The 22,875-nt window shown below is 41.4% G+C and overlaps 1 protein-coding gene across 4 annotated transcripts in view; it reads right to left on the bottom strand.

Annotated features, from left to right (window-relative positions):
- The window catches only part of SLC35D4 (solute carrier family 35 member D4), a 58,307-nt gene that overhangs the window by 8,699 nt on the left and 26,733 nt on the right, over positions 1–22,875 (bottom strand). For 3 of the 4 annotated variants that reach the window (XM_087755043.1, XM_087755050.1, XM_087755059.1), the window contains 3 exons: positions 21,874–21,908; positions 20,527–20,596; positions 17,880–17,973 (listed from right to left, as the gene is read on the bottom strand). In XM_087755043.1, coding sequence (XP_087611169.1) covers positions 17,880–17,973; positions 20,527–20,596; positions 21,874–21,908 — 199 coding nt within the window. The remainder of the gene's footprint in view (positions 1–17,879; positions 17,974–20,526; positions 20,597–21,873; positions 21,909–22,875) is intronic. The other variant, XM_087755067.1, reaches the window with a different exon arrangement.

Here is a 22,875-nt window from a genome sequence, read left to right as displayed (position 1 = left end):
CTCCAGTTTCTGAATAAGAGCAACGTATTTCGAGGAGATTCAGTGATAGGAAAGACCTGCTCATTGTAAACAGTGAAACAGAAACAGGAGAGGCTGAACTCATTCTGCCTAATGACCATGGACATGCGAAAGCTCCAGGGTTTGTGCATCAGAGAAATCATGGCCATCAAAGATAACTCATCAGAAGTTGGTAAGGCATGAACTATGGTGAAGCTTTAGGGAAGGATCACGAGGAATCACTTAGGAGGAAAAAAGTCTGTGTTTCCTCAGTGGTGAAATGCCTATCCGAAAGGCTGAGCTCTGGATACTGGTACACCACAGCCTGGCAAAGCAGAGGGATGTGGGGCTCCAGAGCATTAACCCACAAGAAGTGGGACAGTCAGAAGTTTCAAGCTGCTTCTTGGTTAGAAGAGATTCCCAGACTCCGTTCCTCAGAAAAAACGGTGAAAACTTCAGGCATTCCCATCATTCTGGGAACCAAAGACAGGCCCAGAGGCCATATGACATCCCACACACTGCTTACATCATCATTTACATCTAACAAGCTGCTCTGAAGTGCAGTGCCCAACTTCAGGATCCAAAGAGAAGAGGGGAATCAATTCCACAGGTCCAGAGTTTGTTCCTTATAAGGCTGAATTACAAGCAACAAGAACGACGATGACATTGTTGAAGCGTTGGGTAACAGACTAAGATTCATAAAGCAGAAATATCCTTATGTGTGGAAGAACTTGTTGCACAGTAGGGATAAATCCAGCACATAAAATCACCCTAGGAAAGAATGTGCTCTCATGCATCTGCATTTGTAAATTTGCTTTAGTGATTCATGAGTGGAGGGAGGCACTATTACCACTAGCTTTAAAGAGTTCCCAAGGAACTTTGATAGACAGACGATCACACAACTCATGATGTGAATGATCCCCTCCTTTCTCCTAATCACATTACGGTCAGACAAGAAAAAATGTTCAGAAGAGAAAGCAAAATTTGTTTCATAGAAGTTGTTTCAAAAATATTAGAAAAAATTAGAAATTAATGTAGAGTTCGAAATTAATTTAGTTTTATAGATAACAAAATAAAAAACAAAGACTATTTGGAGAATTCTTTGCTGAAGGACCTTAAGAAAAGGCAAGATCACTGCTGAGCCAGCTTCCCTATTAGATCTATTTCTTGACCACAAAACATCAGAAAATTCTGGTAAGTGTCACATGTGGCTTGAAGACAGGAGATGGCATCCTAAGGGTTCCCGGTCCTTGACAAAGCAGAAACTTGGATGCTGGGAGATAGAGGAATGCAGGACTCTGCATTCTTTGCTGCCTTGCCTTCTCCACCGAGCAGCTGTGGTTATCCCATAGCCTCTACGGTGTCAATTCTTGATCGGTTCAAACCAGCCAGCACTGGCTAGATAAATGTGTCATTCTTGACCAAGCTATCGTTGATCTGTTCTGTCCCTGACTTTACAATTACTTTAGAGAAAGATTTTCAAGCTGCAAAAGCTGGCTGTAGATTTTGAATATCTAGCATTTCTGAGGTGCTCAGGAACATGTTGTTTATATAACCAAGAACACGGATGAGGACATTTTCAAAATTTAGATTCGGATTTAATCTTCCTATCTGGACTGGAAAGATATGGGGTATTTAGTCCAGACATGACTGTGATTTGTTAATATTACAACTATACTTTTATGTACCATATAAAAAGTATGTTTCCTCTGATTCACTGTTAAACTGCTAGAAAGTTAAATGTCATAGTTCTTACAGTAAGTGAACACAGAATACTTTACAAAAGTTTTCCTTAGCTTGTGTACACAGAGGCAATCCTTGTAACCTCACTTCCCCAAACTGCCAAAACCTCTGTCCTTACAAAAACGCGTATTTTTTCCAAAGACAGTGTTTTGAAACGGCTCATCAAGTTCACTCACTGTTCAAAATAAATCACTCTATTTATCATCAGGTCATCTTCTCAAAACATCAGGAAAAAGCTTCTGATGTACGTAACCTTTGTTTTCATTCTACTGGTGGAATTAAAGCAATGTCAAGCTTTTTATAGACATATTTGTTTTGTCCTTCTTCTGCATGTTTTAACCAGCTGCTAAGATAATCATCAAAAATCACCAGGGAAATGGATCACTGTTAGTGCCACTGAAAACAGCTACATCAAGATAATCCAGTACTACCAAAAAGGCAAAAATTACAGCAGGCAGACATCAGTAACAACACATACTCTTTTAAAGTTTCTTGAGGGAGGGCACTGAAATAATTTCTCAGATTTCAGAGTTACATCTCTTCTGTATGTATATCTACTTGAGAATAAGCATATGTACATACGCGCACACAAAATGTTATGTCAGGGATGGAGATCTAGCAAAACTGAAACAAAAGTCTTCAGAACAGGAAAAAAGGAACAGCTAATCTTTAAATGCCATCTTCTGTATTCATTACGTCACATGAGTTTTCTAAGCTATTAACACCATTCCTCCTTGTTTACATACATTTTTCATCTCAGCTGGACTACAAGCCATTTCTATCTAGCTCTCCTCTGCTTTGCTACATCCAAAGTTAAGGCAACCAAACGTTGTCAGAAGGGTAACTTCTCTGCACCTTAGCAAGAATACTTTGATTCGGAGAGATCCAGCAGCTACAGAAACAGATGAACAGGGCATTGACTGGGACAGCCAAATACATGGAAGAACACTGAGGGACCTGGATCTCCCCTGTCTAAACCCTGACTAAAGTGGTCCAGCGAGTACTGACAAGCTTTTTTGAAACAACCCAGACTTGAGAGGAGATCTTCGTAGAGCAGGTGCTGACTGTGAACTTTCACAAACTGCAGAAAGTCAGCAATGCACAACGAGAGGCACCAATGACCACCAGTAAGCTCACCAGTTGTGGAAGGCTGGTACAGTCACTGGAAACCTGTTGTAAGTCGGCAGCGAAAATCCCTGCTAAAGATGACAAACATGGTACACATCCTCCCTCACAAGAAAGATAGGATGGGACTAGAACTAAACTCAAGTACAACCGGATTGCTTGTAAATAGGGCAGGGAAAAAATAAATGCAAAGAAAACGTGGAGGAAAAAAAAGAAAATACTATTTTTCTCCCATGGTCATCAATCAAAATAAAGCCCCGTTAACAGCTGCAGATACTGTGCACAGGAGATCTCCTCCATCCTGCACAGTATCTGAATGAATCCTGCACGCAGAACCAGACCAAAATCAAACTAGCATTAACTGTTTAATTTCAGGTCAGCTTTGGGGATGATCTACCATGGAAATAATAACTTCCCTGGAAGCTTTCAAGCATATTGCCTGTTGCAATGAGAAGGCTTTCCGTGCAATCTGGATAATTTCTAGAAGCTTGAAGGCTCCTTGTAAACCATTTTTAAAGTGCCAAAGCCAATCTCTGGTTAAAAGAGATACAGCAAATGTGGGCAAAATTTTGCCGACCAACTCTCCTGTAAAGCCTCCTTCCCCTAGATATTGGTTCAGTTGTATTAATAAACACATTGAAACAAACTGTGAGAGTTTTCGACTTTGTTCTGAGGGTCTGTTGCTACCCATCAAAAGGCAAGACAAAATATGGCTTCAGCTGATAACACAGCCCCCTGAAGGAGCTGTACTAGTAAATCCACCGACAAGGAAGGATTTTAAGCAGACACAGCTTTTTCCAAGGAAAAGTAATGAAGCTTTGGCCTTGAACCACCAAAATAATGGCTCTTCCCAAAGGAAACAGCAATGCCATCAACCTGCCTGAAAAGCTGAGCAGCCAAACAAGGGAAACAAACAATCCAAAGTGAAATACATTGGAGAAAGGGGGAAAGCAAAACAGGTTCCGCTCTCAATTCTGCTTATTAGTTTAAAGCTAACTTGAGCATGTCTGCTGCACTACCCTCACAGCCTGACCAAGGTGCAGACATGCCCTAAGGGTTTTTATTCCCTGACAGACTTATCTGGAGCCTGTCAGCCTACTAAATCAGTAGACAGTGCAACGAGCCTGTGCATTACAGCATACTTAGGTGCACGTTGCTCATAGGCGGACTCTGCTCAGCTCTCCTGAAGGAAGAAAACCCTTTAACCCTCCCTGACACACATCCTTGATCAAGAGGTGGATGGGCCCGGGCAGCGATGTTACTTAAACGATAAGCGATGCTGGCACCATGGCAACGGTGGCACCATGGCAACGGTGACAGAGTCAGCAACTTCATGATCCACACAGCTTTGATCCAGCCACACAGAAGTTTTACCGGCGGCTGTAAATTTCTTTGAGATCCTTTATTTCATATTTGCCTAAATGCCTGCACAGACCTCCAGCTTCCCTAAAGCACATTTTTCTCAAAGGAGGTTTGGTCACTCTATTCTGCCCTTTCCTTATATTTTATTCCTCTTTATTTTTTTGAGCATTATTAAAACAATAATGGTAAATTCCAGGGGTTCTTTAAGAACACAATTAGTTCCGTGTATTGTGACTCAAAAGCAGCCGGTGTTTAAACATGCCTTAGCAGCCAAATGCCTAATGATAATGATAAAGCTTAGTTCTAGTGTAAATGAATCTATCTGGTTTTCATAGCAATTAACTCCTGAGCCAGCTTAAAATCAGTTGTATTTAAAACAGAAAACATACAAAAAAAAGAGGGGGAGGGTAGATCAAATGACAAACACAATCAGCAACCTGCCCTATAAAATGTTTTCAGAACAGAAGCAGTATAAATGCTCACCTCTAGCAAAATCATCAGATATTTTTAAGGTGTTTTTTTTTTACCTTACCAATACCTGAAACAATAATCTGTATCGCAGAGGAGTATTTCTTTATATCAGCTTTTCAGTTGCTATAAGAAAGCAGATTTCTTAATTATCCCTAGTATGCATTTAGAGAGCAGATAACCCTCTGCATTTCTATACCTAGATATTCATATGCAGTTCCAGTACTTAGAGAATTAGGTATCCATCCTCTGCTGTCTATTGCACTTATGGAGATTTTTCTCAGCGCTGTTTTTTGTACGTTCTTTTCATTTCCAGGATGTGATGACCAACACAACCAAGACACTGAGCCTGTAAGTGCAAGAGTGAAGCAATAGGTGGTTGTATCAGCTTCCTTAAAGTCATTCAGCATCCTGTCTTATCAGATTAATACATTGTCAAGGATTAATGGATAATCCTTTCAGATTAATATGCTACAGTAACTATTATTTAACCCTGAGCATCATGTGACTGCCAAAAGAACTGCTGAATTGTTGTCTATCATCTTCATCATTCTTTTATTCCTCATAAGACAAAGGTGGCCAAGCTATTGTTCTTGCAGCGTATGCATCTCATCAGCAGTTTGGCTGTGGGGGAAAACGAGCCGTTAGGGGATACTGAAGCTGCGGTTACTAGGTCATTCTGGAACCCAGCTGTATGGCCCAGCCCCATCCTATGATGCAGAAAGGGCTCAAAAAAGCCCATCTGTCTATTGCCTCTGAATCATTTCTAGAGAACCCTCTGCCTGCAGCTCTTTAAGGTACGTGGCACCTGTCTTACAGCTTTCAGCCATACAAAGATTTTAGTGTATAGCTAACGGATAGCCTTTCTGATTCTTGGTGATACCTTAATTTCCTTGGTTCTGCACTCTTTCTCTCTTTTTTTAAATCTCACAAGAGCCACCATAGAGAAAGATACAGCAATTATTTTATGTTGCAGAGACACCCTACAACAGTTAAGTACAGAAGGTAAAGAAGGATATGTGGGTTACTGAATGTAATTAATAGAATTTGTGTAAGAAAATTCTCTTATGAGAAACAGGATACCATGGTCATATTTACAACGATCGGACATGAACAGGACAAAACTTTTTCTTTTCAGTAAGGCCTACGTCTATCCATGTATAAACATGTATCTACATACACATTCACATATAAACACATACTACATATAGCACAGAAATACATAACCATACATCACTGATGAGATAGGACTGAACTATTACAAGCACATCATAACTCATTTTGCTTTCCTACAAAAAGTAAAAGATATCCTGCGACTTTAAAAAAAAACCAAACCCAAAACCTCTTTGCCCCTTGTAAAATACTAGATTTGGTTGAAAATTATGGTAGCTATTTCTTTTTGGACACCAGGTAGCCACTCCACCCTACCTTCACTCAAACACAAACATCAGAGTTTCTGTCATAATAAAGAGAAAGCCAAAACAAGAAGCATTCGCTCTCTGCTACTGGAGATAATGGCCAAAACATACATTTCCCTTCCTATGACTAATGAGATAGCTGGTGAAGTGCCACCAATCTTCAGCCTATGAAGTGCAGAGTGGTTATAGTACAGAACTCAATTTTAACAGTGCCTCTGTTCATACCGAAATATTTCTCTTAAATGTGACCACTGACAATGTAACGCAGATACTGTTCTTACTCTCAGTGTTCCAGTTCTGTACTAAGGAGACAAAGGGAAAACCCTGCACAACTCACGTATGTTCTCCCTGAAGCATGCTTTGCTGATATGGAAACACTATCAATCATGATTCAAACAGGTGTGCGTACATGCAGCCGACTCACGGCATCTGTTCAGGTCAGTTCTGCAAATGAGAAGCACAATCCATGTAGCTGAAGCTTTGTCAAGCAAGGACAACAAAAGTCATTTAACAAGGGACATGAGAAGGCTTCTTGAGGTCAAATAACTTTGATTTTCTTTGACTTTGCCAAGAAGTGCTTCGTCCATTCTTGCTGTTACAAGATTGACCATTGATGCACGTATATTTGACCAAAAGGTGAAATATACTTGTATTTCCAGGTTATACCAAACTTAAGACCCAACGTCTCCTGTTTCCTGTAAATGCTTCATGCATTATAATGCTTAAGTGTATTTTTCTTCTGTCATTTCAGCCTGTCAAGGAGTCTCTTTTCCTTATATGCTGACCCATTACTGCAAAGGTTTTAAACTGCTCCTGCCATTTAGTCCCTCCCCTGAAACCTCTGAACTCAGAAGCTGACAGGGCAATGTGATTCATCGACTTAAGAACATTTTAAGAATTATTAAATATTTGTGTAATGGAGTACACATTGCAACAGCAACAATGACAGCAGTGAAGTGTTCTACCTATTAGGATCATGGACATCAACTGGAGTGGACCAAGGGTTTGTTTAATCAAGTGTTGGTTGATGGTAGAGAATTCAGGAGATTTTACAATCCTCCCCTAATGCAGCAAGTCTGCAGTTGATGTGCACATCAGAGAAAAGGAGGGATCTGCTCCTTGACCTTAGTTGATACAAAACTTACATCCCGTGGCATACAGTTTATTAATCTTTCCACTTCTATCCTAGAGAGATTTCCATATAATATCTGCTTCTGCTGAAATTACTAGCGACTCAGTCACTGAAACCTCTTGAGCAGATCTGAACCTGTAAAAAATATACACTTCTCTTTACTTTTACTCAGTCAATTGTCTCAGTATTATCTTCTGTTTGATGCCCTCAATTTTACTGGTCAGTAATATGGTGTACTGCGTTAAAGAATTATTTCTTCTATCTGATTTGAAAAGTATTGCTTTTCAGTTTTGGGGAGTGGCCAGCTGTTGTAATGCTCTGCTGCTGTAAAATACCACAATAAAATACACTTCATCTTACGTTAAGCTCAGCAAGAACTAGCCTTTTGGCATTCCAAGTTACTCTTCACCTCATCTAACCCTTATGAGATCATGAAATACAGATTACCATAAAGAGACAGAGAAGGCTGATAACCCAGATAAGACGACCATGCTTTTCATTGTCACACTTAAGTGGCGAATTTAACAGGCAAACTGTCAGTTTGCTATGTGTATCTGCACAAAAGGAGTTGGCTCCTTGGGAAGGACCAAGCTCAGCATCTGCCTGTGTCTATCTTCCTCCCAAGTGCTAGATGCCAGTGGGTGGGCCAGTAGCCAGATCAGGCAGGAACTGTAACTATAGCTGCCTTGCAGTACCAGGACCTCTGACTAAAGCTGGGAGAGGAGGCAATTCCAAACTCCTCACAGGTGGTCCATGACCTCCCATGGCAGTGGCTCAGTGGTGGCTCAGCTGGCACCCAGGAGGTAAAAAAAGCTGGTTCCAGCAGGCAGAGTGTAAAGTTGCTGGCAGCTGGGGTCCATGAAGAGAAGGAAAATTGACCTGAGTTTCCAGGAGGCAGAATACATTGGCACTGGGGTGGAAGATAGTATTTTTAAGAATAGACAGCTTTGTGACTGTGATAATTCTTCAGCATTTAGCTACTTTATGTGCACCATTTCATAATTCTCACCAAAGTCCAAATTAACCAGCCTGATACTTTCAACCCCTGTCAGTTTGTTCTCTCTCAAAGTGCAAGAGAACATAGTTCAAGGGACCATGACTTCTGAAAGGGAACTTCAACAGTGAGGCCACTAAGGCAAATAAATGAGGCCAAAGGCAGATACGTTACAGGCTACATCAATGTGTTTCCACGCATCGCAAGAACTGAAGATCTTTTCAAAAGTCAGCTGGACACAGTCCAAAGCCATGAGCTTAGGTGTTGCCCTATACCAGATAATACCTTCACAAAGCAGACCACAAGACTGACAGCAGAAAATATCCCCTGAGCAACCTGGGAAGCCAACAGTGAAGTTTTCTTTTCCACGGAGACATCAGGTAGGTGAACACCCACCCAGCTGCGTGCTCTGAAGCCACCTCCACAACTGGCCCAAATGACCCAGATGGGGACTGGCCCGTTGTGCCAGGACTGATCATATCTGGAGTACCTTGCTGTAGAGGGGTGTGCTGGGTAGGATGCTGCACACATTCTCAGCGACTGCTCTTTCCACGCTAGATTGCCCGAAGGTCTCAGGCTGAACGCTGCAGATTGAGGCCATTGTCAGTTCAAGACTTGTGCGGTTTTTGAGTGCATCTGCAAACCTCTTCTTGCCCCCAGTATCACTGCTATAAGAGAACAGATTCTATGTATGTTGCTTTACTTATACATGAAAAGCACAAATGTTGCTGAAAGGGTTCAAGGATATTGTCAGAACCAATGGGGATGCATAGCTTAAGGGGAATATTTTAGTGAAAAGCAATATAATGCATTTTTCCATTGTTAAAATCTATAGAAACACCTGAAGTGCTTATGTTCCTTGTCAACATTATCAGATATAAAACATCCGTCTGTCACGACTAACTCAGAACTCTGTGGAGGATATCACTAGTATCAAAAATAGCATAGGAAACTTCAGGATGCGTAATCAAGTATTTTTTAAAAATCTGTTAGCAAAAATAGCACATTTCCATCAACCTCCCTCCTGCATGACACTTACAGTTTTGGTATTTCTGTGCATGTATAAAGTCCATTTCCTATTGTATTTCCCATCTCACGACTCCTTTGGGAAAACCTAATTCATAAACAAACAATTCCCAGACCAGATAACTAAATCTCCCTGCTGACCTCTTTCCGTACAACCCAACAATAATAACAGAGACACAGTCTCTGCATTGCCATTCTCTGGTGTGTTTATGCTGTTTTAGTAATGATGTAATGGAAAGAAATTGACATGCTATTATTATTATTATTATGCTAAGGACTGCAAGGAAGAATTGGTATTCTTTAAGGTTTTATTTTTCCATTCAAAAACAAAAGTCTTTCCAGGGCTTCCTAACCATTCACTGTTACAAAAGGTCAAAATATTCCATCAGAAACCTTAAAAAACATGATACTTGAAAAAATGTTTTTTAAAACATTAACACAGCTAATTAATTTTGAGCAATGCCTTTTATGAGCAATGTCACAAGGTTACACGCTTATCCCTGCGGGCCTCAGCGGTCCCTGTGTGTCCCATGCATGGGAAGACAGTGACAGAAGTGACGATAGTTGACTATGGTCTTTGGCCTCCCAGTCCCTCAGAAAGGGTGGGGAAGCCTCTGCAAGAAGACCCATTCCCTTCTGCCCCCTTAGGACAGCCATCCATTGCAACATGCATGGAGAGACAGCTGGACTCTGCCCTCTTCCTCTCCGTGCTAGCTGTGGATAGGACGAGAACAGCTCACAATCATCTCCTGAGATTGATTGAAGCCTATATGATTTCCCTGAGCACCACATATTTCAGGGACAGGATGTAAGCCATCCAGTCTGCCTCCACCAGAGCCCTATTGCTGTTTGCTGACTTTTGTTGAAAGTCAAAATCCAATCCTTAAACAGGTGTACAGAGTGGGACTGAGAAATGAATGCACTTGAGATTTTGCGAAGGTTGGTTCTGAGTTGGGGAGGGAGAGGAAGAGAAAGGCAGGGAGACCCGTTTCAGACAGCAGCAGCTCGCTAACATGAGAAGTTTCTGAAGAAAGCAACCTGGAGTGTGACACCAAGTGCCTATCAGAGAGGTCAATGATCAGGTTCAAGATTTGTGAGGCAGTCTGGAGGCATTTCACTCATGAAGGTTTTTCGGGATCAAAAAGGCAGCTAGCGATCCAGATCCTGAAAAGTGCAGGGAACCAGCAAGGGAGAAGAATGTGGCTATTTTTGCTCCTTTATGGAAGCCTAGCCTTAGCTAGCTTTGAAACCTTCTGCATTAGTATGTTATATAGTGCACAGTTCTCCCATATAATTTTGGCATTTACATCAGTACATTAGCAATGGAAACGATTTCCAAAACAGTCCTCATTCTTTCGTCTTCTCTTTGTCACGGTTATGATTCATCTCCCAGCCTCAGCTCTCCCGATGTAAGTAACTCCAGGAGACCAAATAAAAACATGGTAGACTAAGAATCTATTATGCAAAGGAACCAATGAACCTGCATCCTCTGCAATTCAAAATTCTGTTAGATTTGACAAAATCTGCTTGGAAATTGTCATTTTCTACTGTCAAGTATATAGGGACAGTTTGTCAAGGGTAGGGGTGAAAAGTACCTTCCAAAGACATATTCCAAGCTAGTGGTTCTGCAGTTAGCTTTATGTTCAAGACAATGACAATACCAAATATACGTGGTGCACTTCAAATAGGTATCATGATGGATAAAAGGAAACAAACTAATTCAGAGCATCTCTTAGGGCTCAATTTATCAATTAATGTCTGCTGAGACTGTATTTATTATATCAAGCACAGATGAAAATTCTGCTGCAATACTACCCCCAGGTTGCAACACACAACTTTATGTACTTATTTGTGTGACCATGCCATGCCCAAAAGCTGTGTAGCTGCCATTTTCAATGGATACACAACTGCAGCCCTATACAACACCTCTCAATGTACATACTGAAATTTTCCATTTACCTGGAGATTCAAAATCTCCAACAAGTCTCAGCTATTCTTACAAGACAGCTTCCTGAAATTGCATTAGTGCCCACAGGGAGCCTGTGCCACTTAGCTTAGTGGTCATGCAGCATACAAAGGAGTTGTTATGGAGACTGATGTCTTCCCAACAATTATATGGTGTAATTAGTGTTGGATGCTACAATGTAACTATCAAGCTGTCTCCATGGAAACTACCCAAAACCCTATACTTTTAAGGTTTCAGCAACTGGTCTTTTTTATAAACCCTTAAGATGCAGTTAAGAGCACAGTGATTGCCTTATCTGCTTGTCAAGCTCAGCCGAGAGACGTGTTTTCTTTTCCAAGGTATCTGCATAGTCCCCATGGTGACTCACAGGAATCAAATATATGTGTCAAGAATAAACGTACATATTTCATACAGCGAGGACCAACCGCAAATCAATAAGGATTTTTACCATTTTTAATTATCTTTATGCATATGTGTGTGCATATCCGCATGCATAAGAGTACACAAGCTGCGTAGATGGAAGAAGCTCACTCCTACTTCTATGAACCCCTTCTTGGCATAGTTGAAAGCTTTAGGGTCATAGAAACTCCCTCTCTCAGATTAGGGACACGCTTCAAACCACACTGGTGGCACGGAGAGCACCTACCAGCAAAGTCTGGTCAGGCCTAGCACACAATTCTCCCTCTCTGCCAGGGCTTTGGCTTGCAGCTGCACGGTTTTTCCAGGTTGAGCGAGCAGAGATCTTGAGACAGCCTTGCACGCAGTGCAGGATCTTTGCCGAATGAAAACGCACTGTGTTTATGGAACTTCAGTGGGAGTTTATCACATTTTTGCATAAAGCTTTATCAGGTCCAGGCCAAGAAAGCAATGTGATTTTCAGCCAAGAATCTCACTGTCACTTTTGCCTGAGCACAGTAGCGTGCAAAGAAGACACTACTTCAATCTACAATATAACCAAGTGGGCAAGTGCCAGATAACCAAACACATTCTTGTTCTGGTTACAATATAAGTATAAAATTTTTAAACATATCTTTTTACCCAGAATCCTCTCCCATAGGGCAGAAATGAACAAGGAGAGACATTTGCTTCAAAAGGTACCAATGGCAGGACTCTTCCAGAGCAGCACTTACTTCTGCAAGTAAAGAGCCCTCTGCAGAAGTAAGGAACTGACATTCTGGACCAGAATATTTTATAGCACGTGCATGCTAAGCAGCAGTGAAAAAGGAATTAAGAGATATACAAATAGGAGCACGTGCTTTAGCAGAGGCTTTAAGACTGCAAAAATGTGGAAAAACATGAAATCATTTTATTTCTCTTTGTTGGTTTGCCCCTGGAATTAAAGCAGATAAAATTCTCATTTGAACTGCTATCTGTGGAGAGAGGTGCAGTGAGCGTAACCAGGCTAGGAGCCCCATAAGATTTGCAGTTGCGGCCTCTCTGTTTTATGAGAAGCAGGAAAAAGAGAATTTCTGCTTTAATAAAAAACATCAGTACTTTTCCAATCTTTAAGAGGGATATCATCCATTTTTTTGCACTGACATGAAAGTGGATCTAGTCTATGCATTCTCTTCAAGACACCATGGGGACCAAAGAAGCAGATACACAGACACAAAATATAAAATCAAAGACTACAGGAGACATTCTGAATAGCTGTTATATATTTTGGGGGAGGACTAAAACTGCTGGGGTATAAGTACAGGGGTCTACAGTTAGGTACATAGGACCCACAGATAAGATACTCTTTCGGATAGGCTCCTGCAAAATTACTTTCGCAATGTCTGGCAGCCAGCATTAAACATAGGGTGACGTGGGCCAAACACCTCTAAAGTTAACAAACAAGGAACCAAAGCAGCTGTCAGAGGATGCTTTTATGTATCAGGGAGCCTCCAACACTGTTCAGACACACTAGAGATTACATAACGGTGTGTGGGATGGCCATATAGAAAGAAGAGTTGCATACTCCTGATGGGATTAATCTAAATTTTCTTCCAACCAATGCATAAGAAAACCAGTGTAAAATTCAATGCAACTTGATTTCAGTTATCCGATGAGGGAGGAAAGAAGAGAGAATCCAAAATCCACTGACCTTCCCATTTATTCTTTCTCTTTATAACAAGGTGTCTCAACAGGTTCCTATTGGAAACAAGCTGAATTCCCTACTAGAGGTTTATTGGGATAACACGAAACATGATATGGGAATATGAACTCATAAGTAACCAGTATCTTGCTGAAAAAAAGTTCTGAAATACCATTTTCCCCTTCTATTCATTATTTAAATTATTTCTGCTGCTTAACTTCTGCAGACCCTAACAGGTTTCATCACCAGATATAGATTGGCAGGCTTAGTCTAAACAAACTCACTGACAGCACCATTAGAGCTCATTAGTGCTCTCACCAGATGCTTCTGTCTGTATATATGAGCATCTCCAGTTTTTCTTTCCAGTATATGACCCATGATACTAGGATAGCTTTCAAATTAAAACAACAAATCTCAGTACAGCCTCAAATCCTTGCTATTCTGGGGATTAAATCTGTGCAAGGCTACGACAAAGCATTCCATATTTCTTGGGCTTCTTAAAAGCATTTTTTTTGCTTTACAGATCACTTTAGTGATTTTTTGGCATTTCTCATGAATCTATACAGATATGACTAACATGCACACTATTTGCTCTCACAGCAAAAGTACAGAGAGCATTTGGCACTATAAATATCACACAGGACTATGTACACAGATGAAACCTGTGCTTTGTCTGTCTCTGCACAAAGCAATACTTTGACAGGAAAGCTGTCAGAAATCATTACGGGCGAGAATTTTAAAACCTTACACAATGATTAAGTTGCCGCAGCCAAAGTAAGTATCATAAAAACAAGTTATGACCCAGCTCCAGTTTTTAAGTGAATGAAAAATTAGAGGGCAGGGAGGCCAAATATGTGGGCTTCACAAAGAATGCCTCCTTGAATCTGCAAAGCAGGCCCGATCAGATCTCATGGTTAGTTTATTGGTCTATCGGCACTTAACAAGAAATGAAGTGGTGGCAACGATCTCAACCCCAGCTCATCAGTCACACAGGTACAAAGCATTCAAATGGAAAACACATTTTCTGATTCTCTGCACCTCCCTCAAGGCCTGTGCTGCTGTCTGAAGACTACAGCGTTCTCCTTTCTTGGCTCATTTGCAAGACAAACATATTCCGGCCTCAAATGCTGCTCCCTTCCAACTGCTGGTGAAAACTCCAGTCAGTCTGAGAGATTAAGAGGATGATCTAGGCCACCGCTCGATCCAAGAAAAATGCTCATGCGGGAACGCAAAGCCGTTGTTATGACCAGGGTTTTTTTTCCACTGGATCGCATTCTGCAAGTCCAGATTCAAATAGTTTCTATCTTTATTCTTTATCCACGTTAACTTCCTTCTGTTTTTTTTTCGTTGTTGTTTTGTGGTTTGGGTTTTTTTGGTTTTGTTTTGTTTTGTTTTTTTAAAAGGGAGTCACACACTTGGATTTAAACAAGTTTTTACAGTACTAGTTAAATACTGCTTTGCTGCACCTATGATGATTTAAGATGTGATTGAGACAGCCCTCACACCCAGGCAATGTTGGGCTGGATCAGTATGTAGTTTTAACACTTCCAAACACCTGCAGGAAACAGCACTAGTGATCAGATAGATAGGACTCTTCTTAACTACCCTGTATGTAAATTTATGGTTCCTTATAGTTACAAGATACCTTGTGAGAATTTTGTAGGAACTGGTAGATCAGCCCCTACCCTTGTAGGCAAGCTCCAGTTCAGGACTTGCTTTCTGCCTACCTCTGTCTGTCTCTGCAGTCTCTTTTGATCCCTGTACTAAAACGGATGTATAGTGTTTCTGAATTTGTCAAGCATTCACTGACTTCTACCCCCAAATCAGCTGCATTTCAGCACTTGGAGCAGCAGTCCCTCCATGCTCCTCGTGCTGCCTCAGAAGGGTACGACTGAGCCCTAAAATCATTCTTATAGCAATCTTTAAAACACTAGTGAGAGACATTAGGGAAACTGCTAGTTTTGATAAAATTACTAGTGCTACAGACAGATCTCATGTCCTTATTACTTATTGCCCTCTTTGAACTCAAGACAAGACATATAATTTGAGCACTGAGTTAGAAGCTACAACAGGAAAAGGACTGATTTGCTGTTACAAAAACCTTCCCAAGCAAGATAATTAAACCATGCACATTAACAAACACAGACTTTTAAGGCCGAAGAACAGATTAAATTATCATAGTGACACAGGGACAAATCTTTAGTTGCTATAAAGGCACGTAATTTCATTGACAACAGTGGCTAGAATAAGCTTTGTCTAATTTATGTCTAGAGTTGGCCAAACCCCACAAATCTAGAAACTCTTGACCTTTGGGAAAGCTTTGATCCAGTCCAGACTTTACGGCTCTGATCCACTTCAGCTGGGAAGGACCCAAATCTGCTTAAAATATATTTCACAACACATCTTGGCCTGCATTTTTTTTTGATAGGTCATAAATACCACATGTAGAACCATTTCTCCTTATTCACGATACCTACTAGCAGAGCCAGCTATGCCCATCTCCAGCCCAGAATGTTAAAAAAGAAAAAAGAAAAGAAAAAAAAAAGGTGCAAGAGCAAGCTTTAGATCAGTTGACTTGCTACCAAGGAGCAAGAAGAAAGCTAAGGTACTAAAATCTGCACAGTCAGAATGTTTGGAAGAAATTCAAACTGGTAAGAAACTCTATGTGACTTGTACAGTGTGGAACAGCTTGCAAAGCACAAAATGAGCCATATCACTCTCTTCTTGTTATCCCTGAAAAACCAAAGACTCATTTGACTACAGTTTCTAAACAAGCATATTATGCAAGTCTACTTTTTTTTTTTTTTTGGTAAGGTAACAGCTTCATTCACTGTAGTAGGAAAGCTGTGATCACAAACCACATAGGAAGGTTGTGGTTTTCAGATGACATAGCTGAGAGTGATGAAACTAAGTAAAATCTAACCAGGGAAAAGGAGTGTGACAAGCTCTTCTGCCTGCATTTACCACTGATAATTTAACAAATGAGCTGTTAATAACTTAAATAAAGTACGGCCAGACCCTAGATCCACAGATTATAGGATAATTCCAGTAGGAATGGACCTCAGGAGGTCAGACCAGGTTGCTCAGGGCTTTGCCCAGTTGAGTCTTGAAAACCTTCAGAGACTGCACAGCCTCCCTGGGCAACCTGTGCCCCTGCCTGACTTGTCTTCGGCATGAAAAAGTTTTTCCTTATACCCAATCTGAACCTCTGTTGTTTTGGCTTATGCTTGTTGTCTTTCACCTCCCTCCCCACCATGCACCACTGTAAAGAGCCTGGATCTGCCTTGATAATTTCTCCATAACTACTGGGCAGCTGCTGTTTGTTAGGTGTTCCCAAAGCTGTCTCTCTTCCAGGCTGAACAAGCCTGGTCCGGCAGCCGCTCTTCGCAAGGCAAGTGCTCCAGCCCCCTGACTTTCCTGGCAGCCCTCTGCGAAACTCGCTCCAGTTTATCAATGTCTTCCTTGTGTTGAGGTGCCTAAAACAAGGCTCCCTATTCCAGACGGGGTCTAACAAGTGCTGTGTAGAGGGGCATGATCACTTCCGTGAATTTACTGCCTGTGCTACTGTTAGTACAACCCAGGATACTTTTGGCCTTCTTAGCTGCCAGGGCACACTGCTGGCTCCTGTTGAGCTTGCTGTCTACCAAAATCCCTAGGTCTTTTTCCGCAGAGCTGCTTCCCAGCCATCCAGTCCCCAGCCTGTATTATTGCCAGGAGCTCTTCCTTCCCATGTGCAGGGCTTCACATCTGTCCTTGCTGAATTTTATAAGGTTTCTGTTGGCCCATTCCTCCAGCCTGTCCAGGTCCCTCTGGAAGGCAACCCTGTCCTTCAGTGTTATTGACCGGTCCTCCCAGTTCGGTGTCCTTTGCAAACATGAGTGCACTCTATCACCTCTGATTCTTCAATAAAGATGTTAAACAGGATGGGTCCCAGGGCAGACCTCTGTGCTACTCCAGTTGTCACAAGCCTCCAGTTAGACAGGAATCATTAACCTCCACCTTCTGAGCTTGATCATCCAACCATTTTTTTACTCATCTAATTGTCTGCCCATCCAGACTATAACAGTCTAATCTGGATATAAGAACATCATGGGAGATACTGTCAAAAGCCTTGTTAATGTCAAGGCAAACGACATCCACCACTCTCCCCTGCAATGACAGTGGTGGGAGTTCTGGTACTGAACTTCAGGGTACTAGTTTTAACTTGTGGCTCTGGGAAGACACACTGGAAACAATGGCTGGTACACACACCCTCAGAAGGAGTATTCTTCTCCAAAACACCTTTGGAAAGGATAGATTTGCATTACTGGGATTCAGTAGGCCAAATCCTTAGCTGCAAGAATCAGCCCAGCTCCACTAAACTCAGTCTACATGCCGTATTTCATCTCAGCTAATGATGCGGGCTTATTAAGCACCCGATGTTTATTGCCTCAACTCCACACGCAGGTTGCACATAGGCCCTAGGAGCATCAAATAGGAATAGCAAGGGAAACTAGAGAGATGCCGAAATTCCTCAGTTCTCCTGGGAGAAGCACAGATTCACTGTGTTCTTGTAACGGTCTTTCTCTTACCTTTGCAAGGAAACTCCATGCTGTGTATTGCCCTGAGGCTGTGCTGCTTTTTAGCTTCACTGTGTGCAACATCAGAAAGAATCCCAACAGTCCACTGCAAGGGATGGGGAAAGCTTGTTAATAAAGTCTCTTAATTTCAACTAAGCAACCTCATACAGGCATCTGGGTTTTCCTAATGCAGAACTGAACAGTAACCCTTCAAGCAGTGTTAATCCCATCTAGAGAAAGAAAGCTGGTGGACAAAGAGCTTACATTATTCCCAGTACATCTCGGGTTTTGTTCAGTCAGTGACTAGAGTCTGAGTAAAGTAAGTCTGACGCTCTTATGGCTGGTCTCTAATACACTTGCATAATCAGAAAAGTAGAGATTATTGGAAACATGAAGTGAAATATTAACTTCAGGCATTGCAATGGCTCTGAATAAAGGCAATGCTAATTTCAACAGGAGCCACACATGTTTGGCAACTAACTCACTTGAACCTCCACAGAGCCTTGAACTGAAAAAATAACCACTGTAAAGTTTCTGCCTGAAGCTTTCAAGCTGTTTAAACTTCATGAAGCCTAGAATTCCAATTAGGAAGTCAAATAAGTCTCTACTGTATAACAAATAGACAGATGAGTCAGTAGTGCTGGGAACAGAATACTCAAAAGCTCTCTGCTGACGACTACGTGGATTTTGATTCTCAGGTCACATAGGACAGTAGTCCCCAACGCTCCTGTAGCCAAGACTACTCTTAAGGAAACTCTGTTCCACATCTCACTGGACCTCACAGAGCTTATAAGCTTTGGTTCTGGATTTCGTTTCTCTTGTGACATACTTACAACCCACTGGTTGTGAACCAGTGAAATAGTGTAAATCAGCAAGCAGGGAATAGAAAAGGACTTCAAAATATGTAAGGCACAAACTACTGTGCGGCTGGTTGAGGGGCCTAAGAGATGATAAAGTACTATGGGAAGTTGCATGGAAAAGGAGATAGGATCAACACAGCACACAGGTAGCGAGGCAAAAAGTGTCTTGGTATTTGAAGAAGGTATGCTGTTCTGGATACTGATGCACTGCAGTTGGTGCCCCCTCTGCAACAGCAGGAAGGGTGAAAGATGGTGGCTTCCCAGGTCAGAAGTTCCGTGCTGGGCTCCAGCACCTCAGCCAAGTGCTGTTCCCTGCACAGTACGTGTGGCAAAGTGGCGTCTCAGCCACATGTCAGTACAGGCGTTTTTGATACACCAAACAGTAGGGTAAGATAACTGCCCAGGAGTAGGAGGTACTAGGGTTTCTTACACTGAGCCATAACACGAGACCCCAGAGGACCATCCGCTGTGCCTGGGGCCAAGAAAGCAGATGCTGCTTTGATGATAAAAGATAGGCCCAAACTCAGCTCCCTGTCACAGAGGATGAAGTTCTGAACAGTAGAGCATTCCACTCTGAGAAATCAGTGAGTTGCCCAAACTTTGGAAAGTCAGCAGCTGGCTTAAGTTTGTTCCACATCTTCTGCCCTGCTGAGAAGGGCTTTTAGTCAGAGTGATTTGAAGCTGTTTAGCGTAATTCAGAGATAAAAAGTGAAAGAGCTAATTATAATACCTGAAATATTGATGTCACAATTAACACCTATTTATTTCATTAAATAAATGGAGAACTTTGCACCTTACTACTAATGCTTCGGACATTCTGCACAGGTAGTAGATTTATCTGCATCAGTTACCCTTACTTTACATTGTATAGGTTTTCCTCCAAATCCTTTATGTCTACAAAGACACTAGATTACAAGATGTAGGAGAGCAACTGAGATGCTCATTTCTCCATCTAACTATTCCTTTCCGCTTGCAAGTTACTTGTAGTGTGGATAATCCACCCTTGAAAAAAGCCACTTTAGTACCAAAAAACCATGTACATAGGGAAATTATTTAACAATCATTTTTAATATCCTCTTTTAATGGAAAATCCGGATACAATTAAGAAAATCCCTAACAATCAGGAAATATTTTTGCCATCAGTTAGCTTGAAAATATTTTTCCCCTCTAAAAAGAAAATACTTCCATTTGGCAAAAGACTGGAGGGGAAAGACAGGAATAAATTTTTTTGAGATAATTAAGACCTATAGAAAACATACTTACATTGTCCTGTGAGAATTACACTATTGGACAGTGAACTTTTGCTACTCAAAATAAAGGAACGCTTGTTAAAGCTTTTCCCTTTTACCCAAAAAAAGCATTCTGCCAAATAACAAGATGTACAGGCAAATAAATCCATGTACACCCATATACTGCTGAAGACTAATACTTTGTAATCACTGCAAACAGCAAGTTTTACAAGGGCTAATCCGACCTGAGAAGCATTTGAGAGATGCTATTTATCAAAGCTTTGCTACATTAGGTAAAAATTATTTGACTGGCGACTGGGAACTCTCCTGATCAGAATGCACTCACTCAAACACATATACTTCCAGCAAATTTGAATCTCAGGCCTTCAAATGCATATCCACAGATATGCAGAGATACATATTCTCTGCAGTTTTACTGGCTTATGCCAGCAGAAACTAGTATAACTAAGGCTTCACATGCTCCAAAATTTTTAACTGAGAGTCAAGGCTGGAAGTCAACAGGATCTCTTATTTTGAAAACATTCACATGTCCTGTTACAGAGAGGTTACCTGGCGCAGCAGCTGCTATGAAACCTGTAGAAGTACAGGAATGGAAAGTCCAAGGCACTGAAGAGATCACCTGAGGGACAAAGCAATACACTCAGTGGAACACAGGGGAAAAAAATTACCCGCTGCTACAAGCAGGGGAACAGCAATTATATGAACATTACTAGTTTAACATTCCTTTGAGCCTTTACAGCTGGCTGACTTTTCATTTATGATGCTTTCCACATTTCTAGTGTGTTTAATGATTTCTCTCTGACCTTGCTTCTAGCCAGTTCCTGCCTTTGATTGAAAAAGGGAAAAGGGATACGCAGGAGTGTTCTTTGCTAGTATACAGAAAATCCTGCTTAAGCAACAGCTGCCAGTGGATAGACATGTATCATATCCACTTCTTTTATTACAAAGCTCATGATAGTTCCTACTGAAGCAACAGGAAACACAGACATATGTTGGCTGCTTCCCCCTCTGGCATTTGAACTCTGTCACACAGAGCAAGTTGAGAGGTTTAAAAAAGTTCTCCCAGATCCAAGCAGAGATCTCGAGTACTTGCATTTCCAGGAACCTGGGCCCTGGTTGTTCTTAGTAGCAACAATTCCCAGTAGTTCTCTGGCCTTCAGGCTCTACGGATTTGAAGGAAGCTCCATCTTTCACTTTTTGAAATGCAGGACTATTTTGCGTAACATGTCTGTCTATCCTGGTGGGGGAATGCTATATACACAATATGCACCACCAGGCAAAAGGGGGAATTTATGTTTATTTAAATGCTTCTTCCTTTGTTTTTCTGACTGAGCAAATATCTAGTGAAAGCAACAGATGATTATCTTTATCCTTCTAACTATTTAAACACCAATATGACAGGAATATTAGCCACCATCAAATATTCAATTTCTCCATTTTTAGCCTTTGATCTTTTGCTACTTCAAATCCTGCCATGGGCTCAAGCAATGCGATACATCTTATGAAAGCAACAAAACGAAATCTCTGCATTGCATTGAGGGCAATGTGGAGAAGGAAACTCAGTTCTGTATGGAGTGCTGGGACACTGCTCTGAAAGGGACATATTTACCTAGGGAATCCTTGTTCTTTACCATGCACCACCTCAAAAGCTGTTCTTTGTTGCCTGTCCCATGCTGCTTCTTTGCAAAGGGCAGCTAAGAAAGATATTAGTAAATATCATGCAAATTACGCAATGTTATATACCCTCCTCTCCTCTTCCTACAGGACATCATATTACTGGTCATATTCCTGCTGAATTCCAGGGCTAAAATTCTACAGGGTTTCACCTCTAAAAACATGCATGGAAAGGAAAGGCAATATGGAAACCTAAAAAAGGAACAACTCAATCCACTTTACCTGCTGGATGGGATGCAGAGGCCAACAGCACCACACTAAAAAATAAAAGAAGATTAATTGTATACTACAGAATTTATTACATGGCCTGAACATTATAAATTGACAGCTTTGTGTTTCTTTTTCATGGTGAAACTTATTCCAGTTAAGTAGAATAACTGAGGCATAAGTATCAATTTAAAAAAAAAAAAAAAAAAAAAAAAGTTGGTTGGGAAGGAGCTCCTGGGTCACCTAATACAACCTCTCACCTGAAGCAGGACTATCACCAATATTTGATCATGTCCTCTGTGGCTCTGTCTCAAAAAGCCAGGTTTCAAAAACCTCCCAGCATGGAGATTCCACACCTCCGTGGGTAACTTGTCCGAGGGCCACCCTACCCTCCTGGCGAAGAAGTTTTTCCTGATGTCCTGTCTTTAAACCACCAAAGCTGCAATTTATGGTTGTTGTTCCATGTTATACCATCTGCCACTCCTTCGAAGAGTTTGGCTCTGTCATCTTTGCAACTCCCGTTCAAGAAGGTGTAGGCAGTTGCGAGGTTGCACCTCAGTCTCCGCTTTGCCAGTCTCAACAAGACTAGCTCCTTCAAATTCTCCTTGCAGTAGGCCACGTGCTCTAAGTCCCTAACAACGTCAGTAGCCTTGTGCTAGATATTCAATTTCTCAGTATCTTTTTTGAACTGGGAGGCCCAAAACTGAATAGAGTATTCCAGCTGCAGCCTCAGCAATGCTCATAAAAACTTCTTTCAATCTGATGGCCATGCTCCTTCTAATGTAGCGCAATGTATGGTTTGCCTTAATTTGCCTTGAGCATGCACTACTGCCTCCTATAGATCTCAGCATTCACTGTTACCCCCAAGTCCTTTTCAACAGACCTGCTGTTCAGCCAGCTGGTGACACCACTGAGACAGAATCTATAAAGAACTGTACTTGTGTCTAGACTTGAGTGTCTCTCTGTCCAAGGACTAATTTCAGCTGTGTGCGTACCGATGTCTGCTTTATAGGGATG

Source organism: Nipponia nippon, unplaced genomic scaffold, assembly GCF_047370975.1.
Source record: "Nipponia nippon isolate SJK-2023a ecotype South Korea unplaced genomic scaffold, ASM4737097v1 scaffold_1, whole genome shotgun sequence".
Lineage (NCBI taxonomy): Eukaryota > Metazoa > Chordata > Aves > Pelecaniformes > Threskiornithidae > Nipponia > Nipponia nippon.
This window is presented reverse-complemented; position numbering and strand designations above follow the sequence as displayed.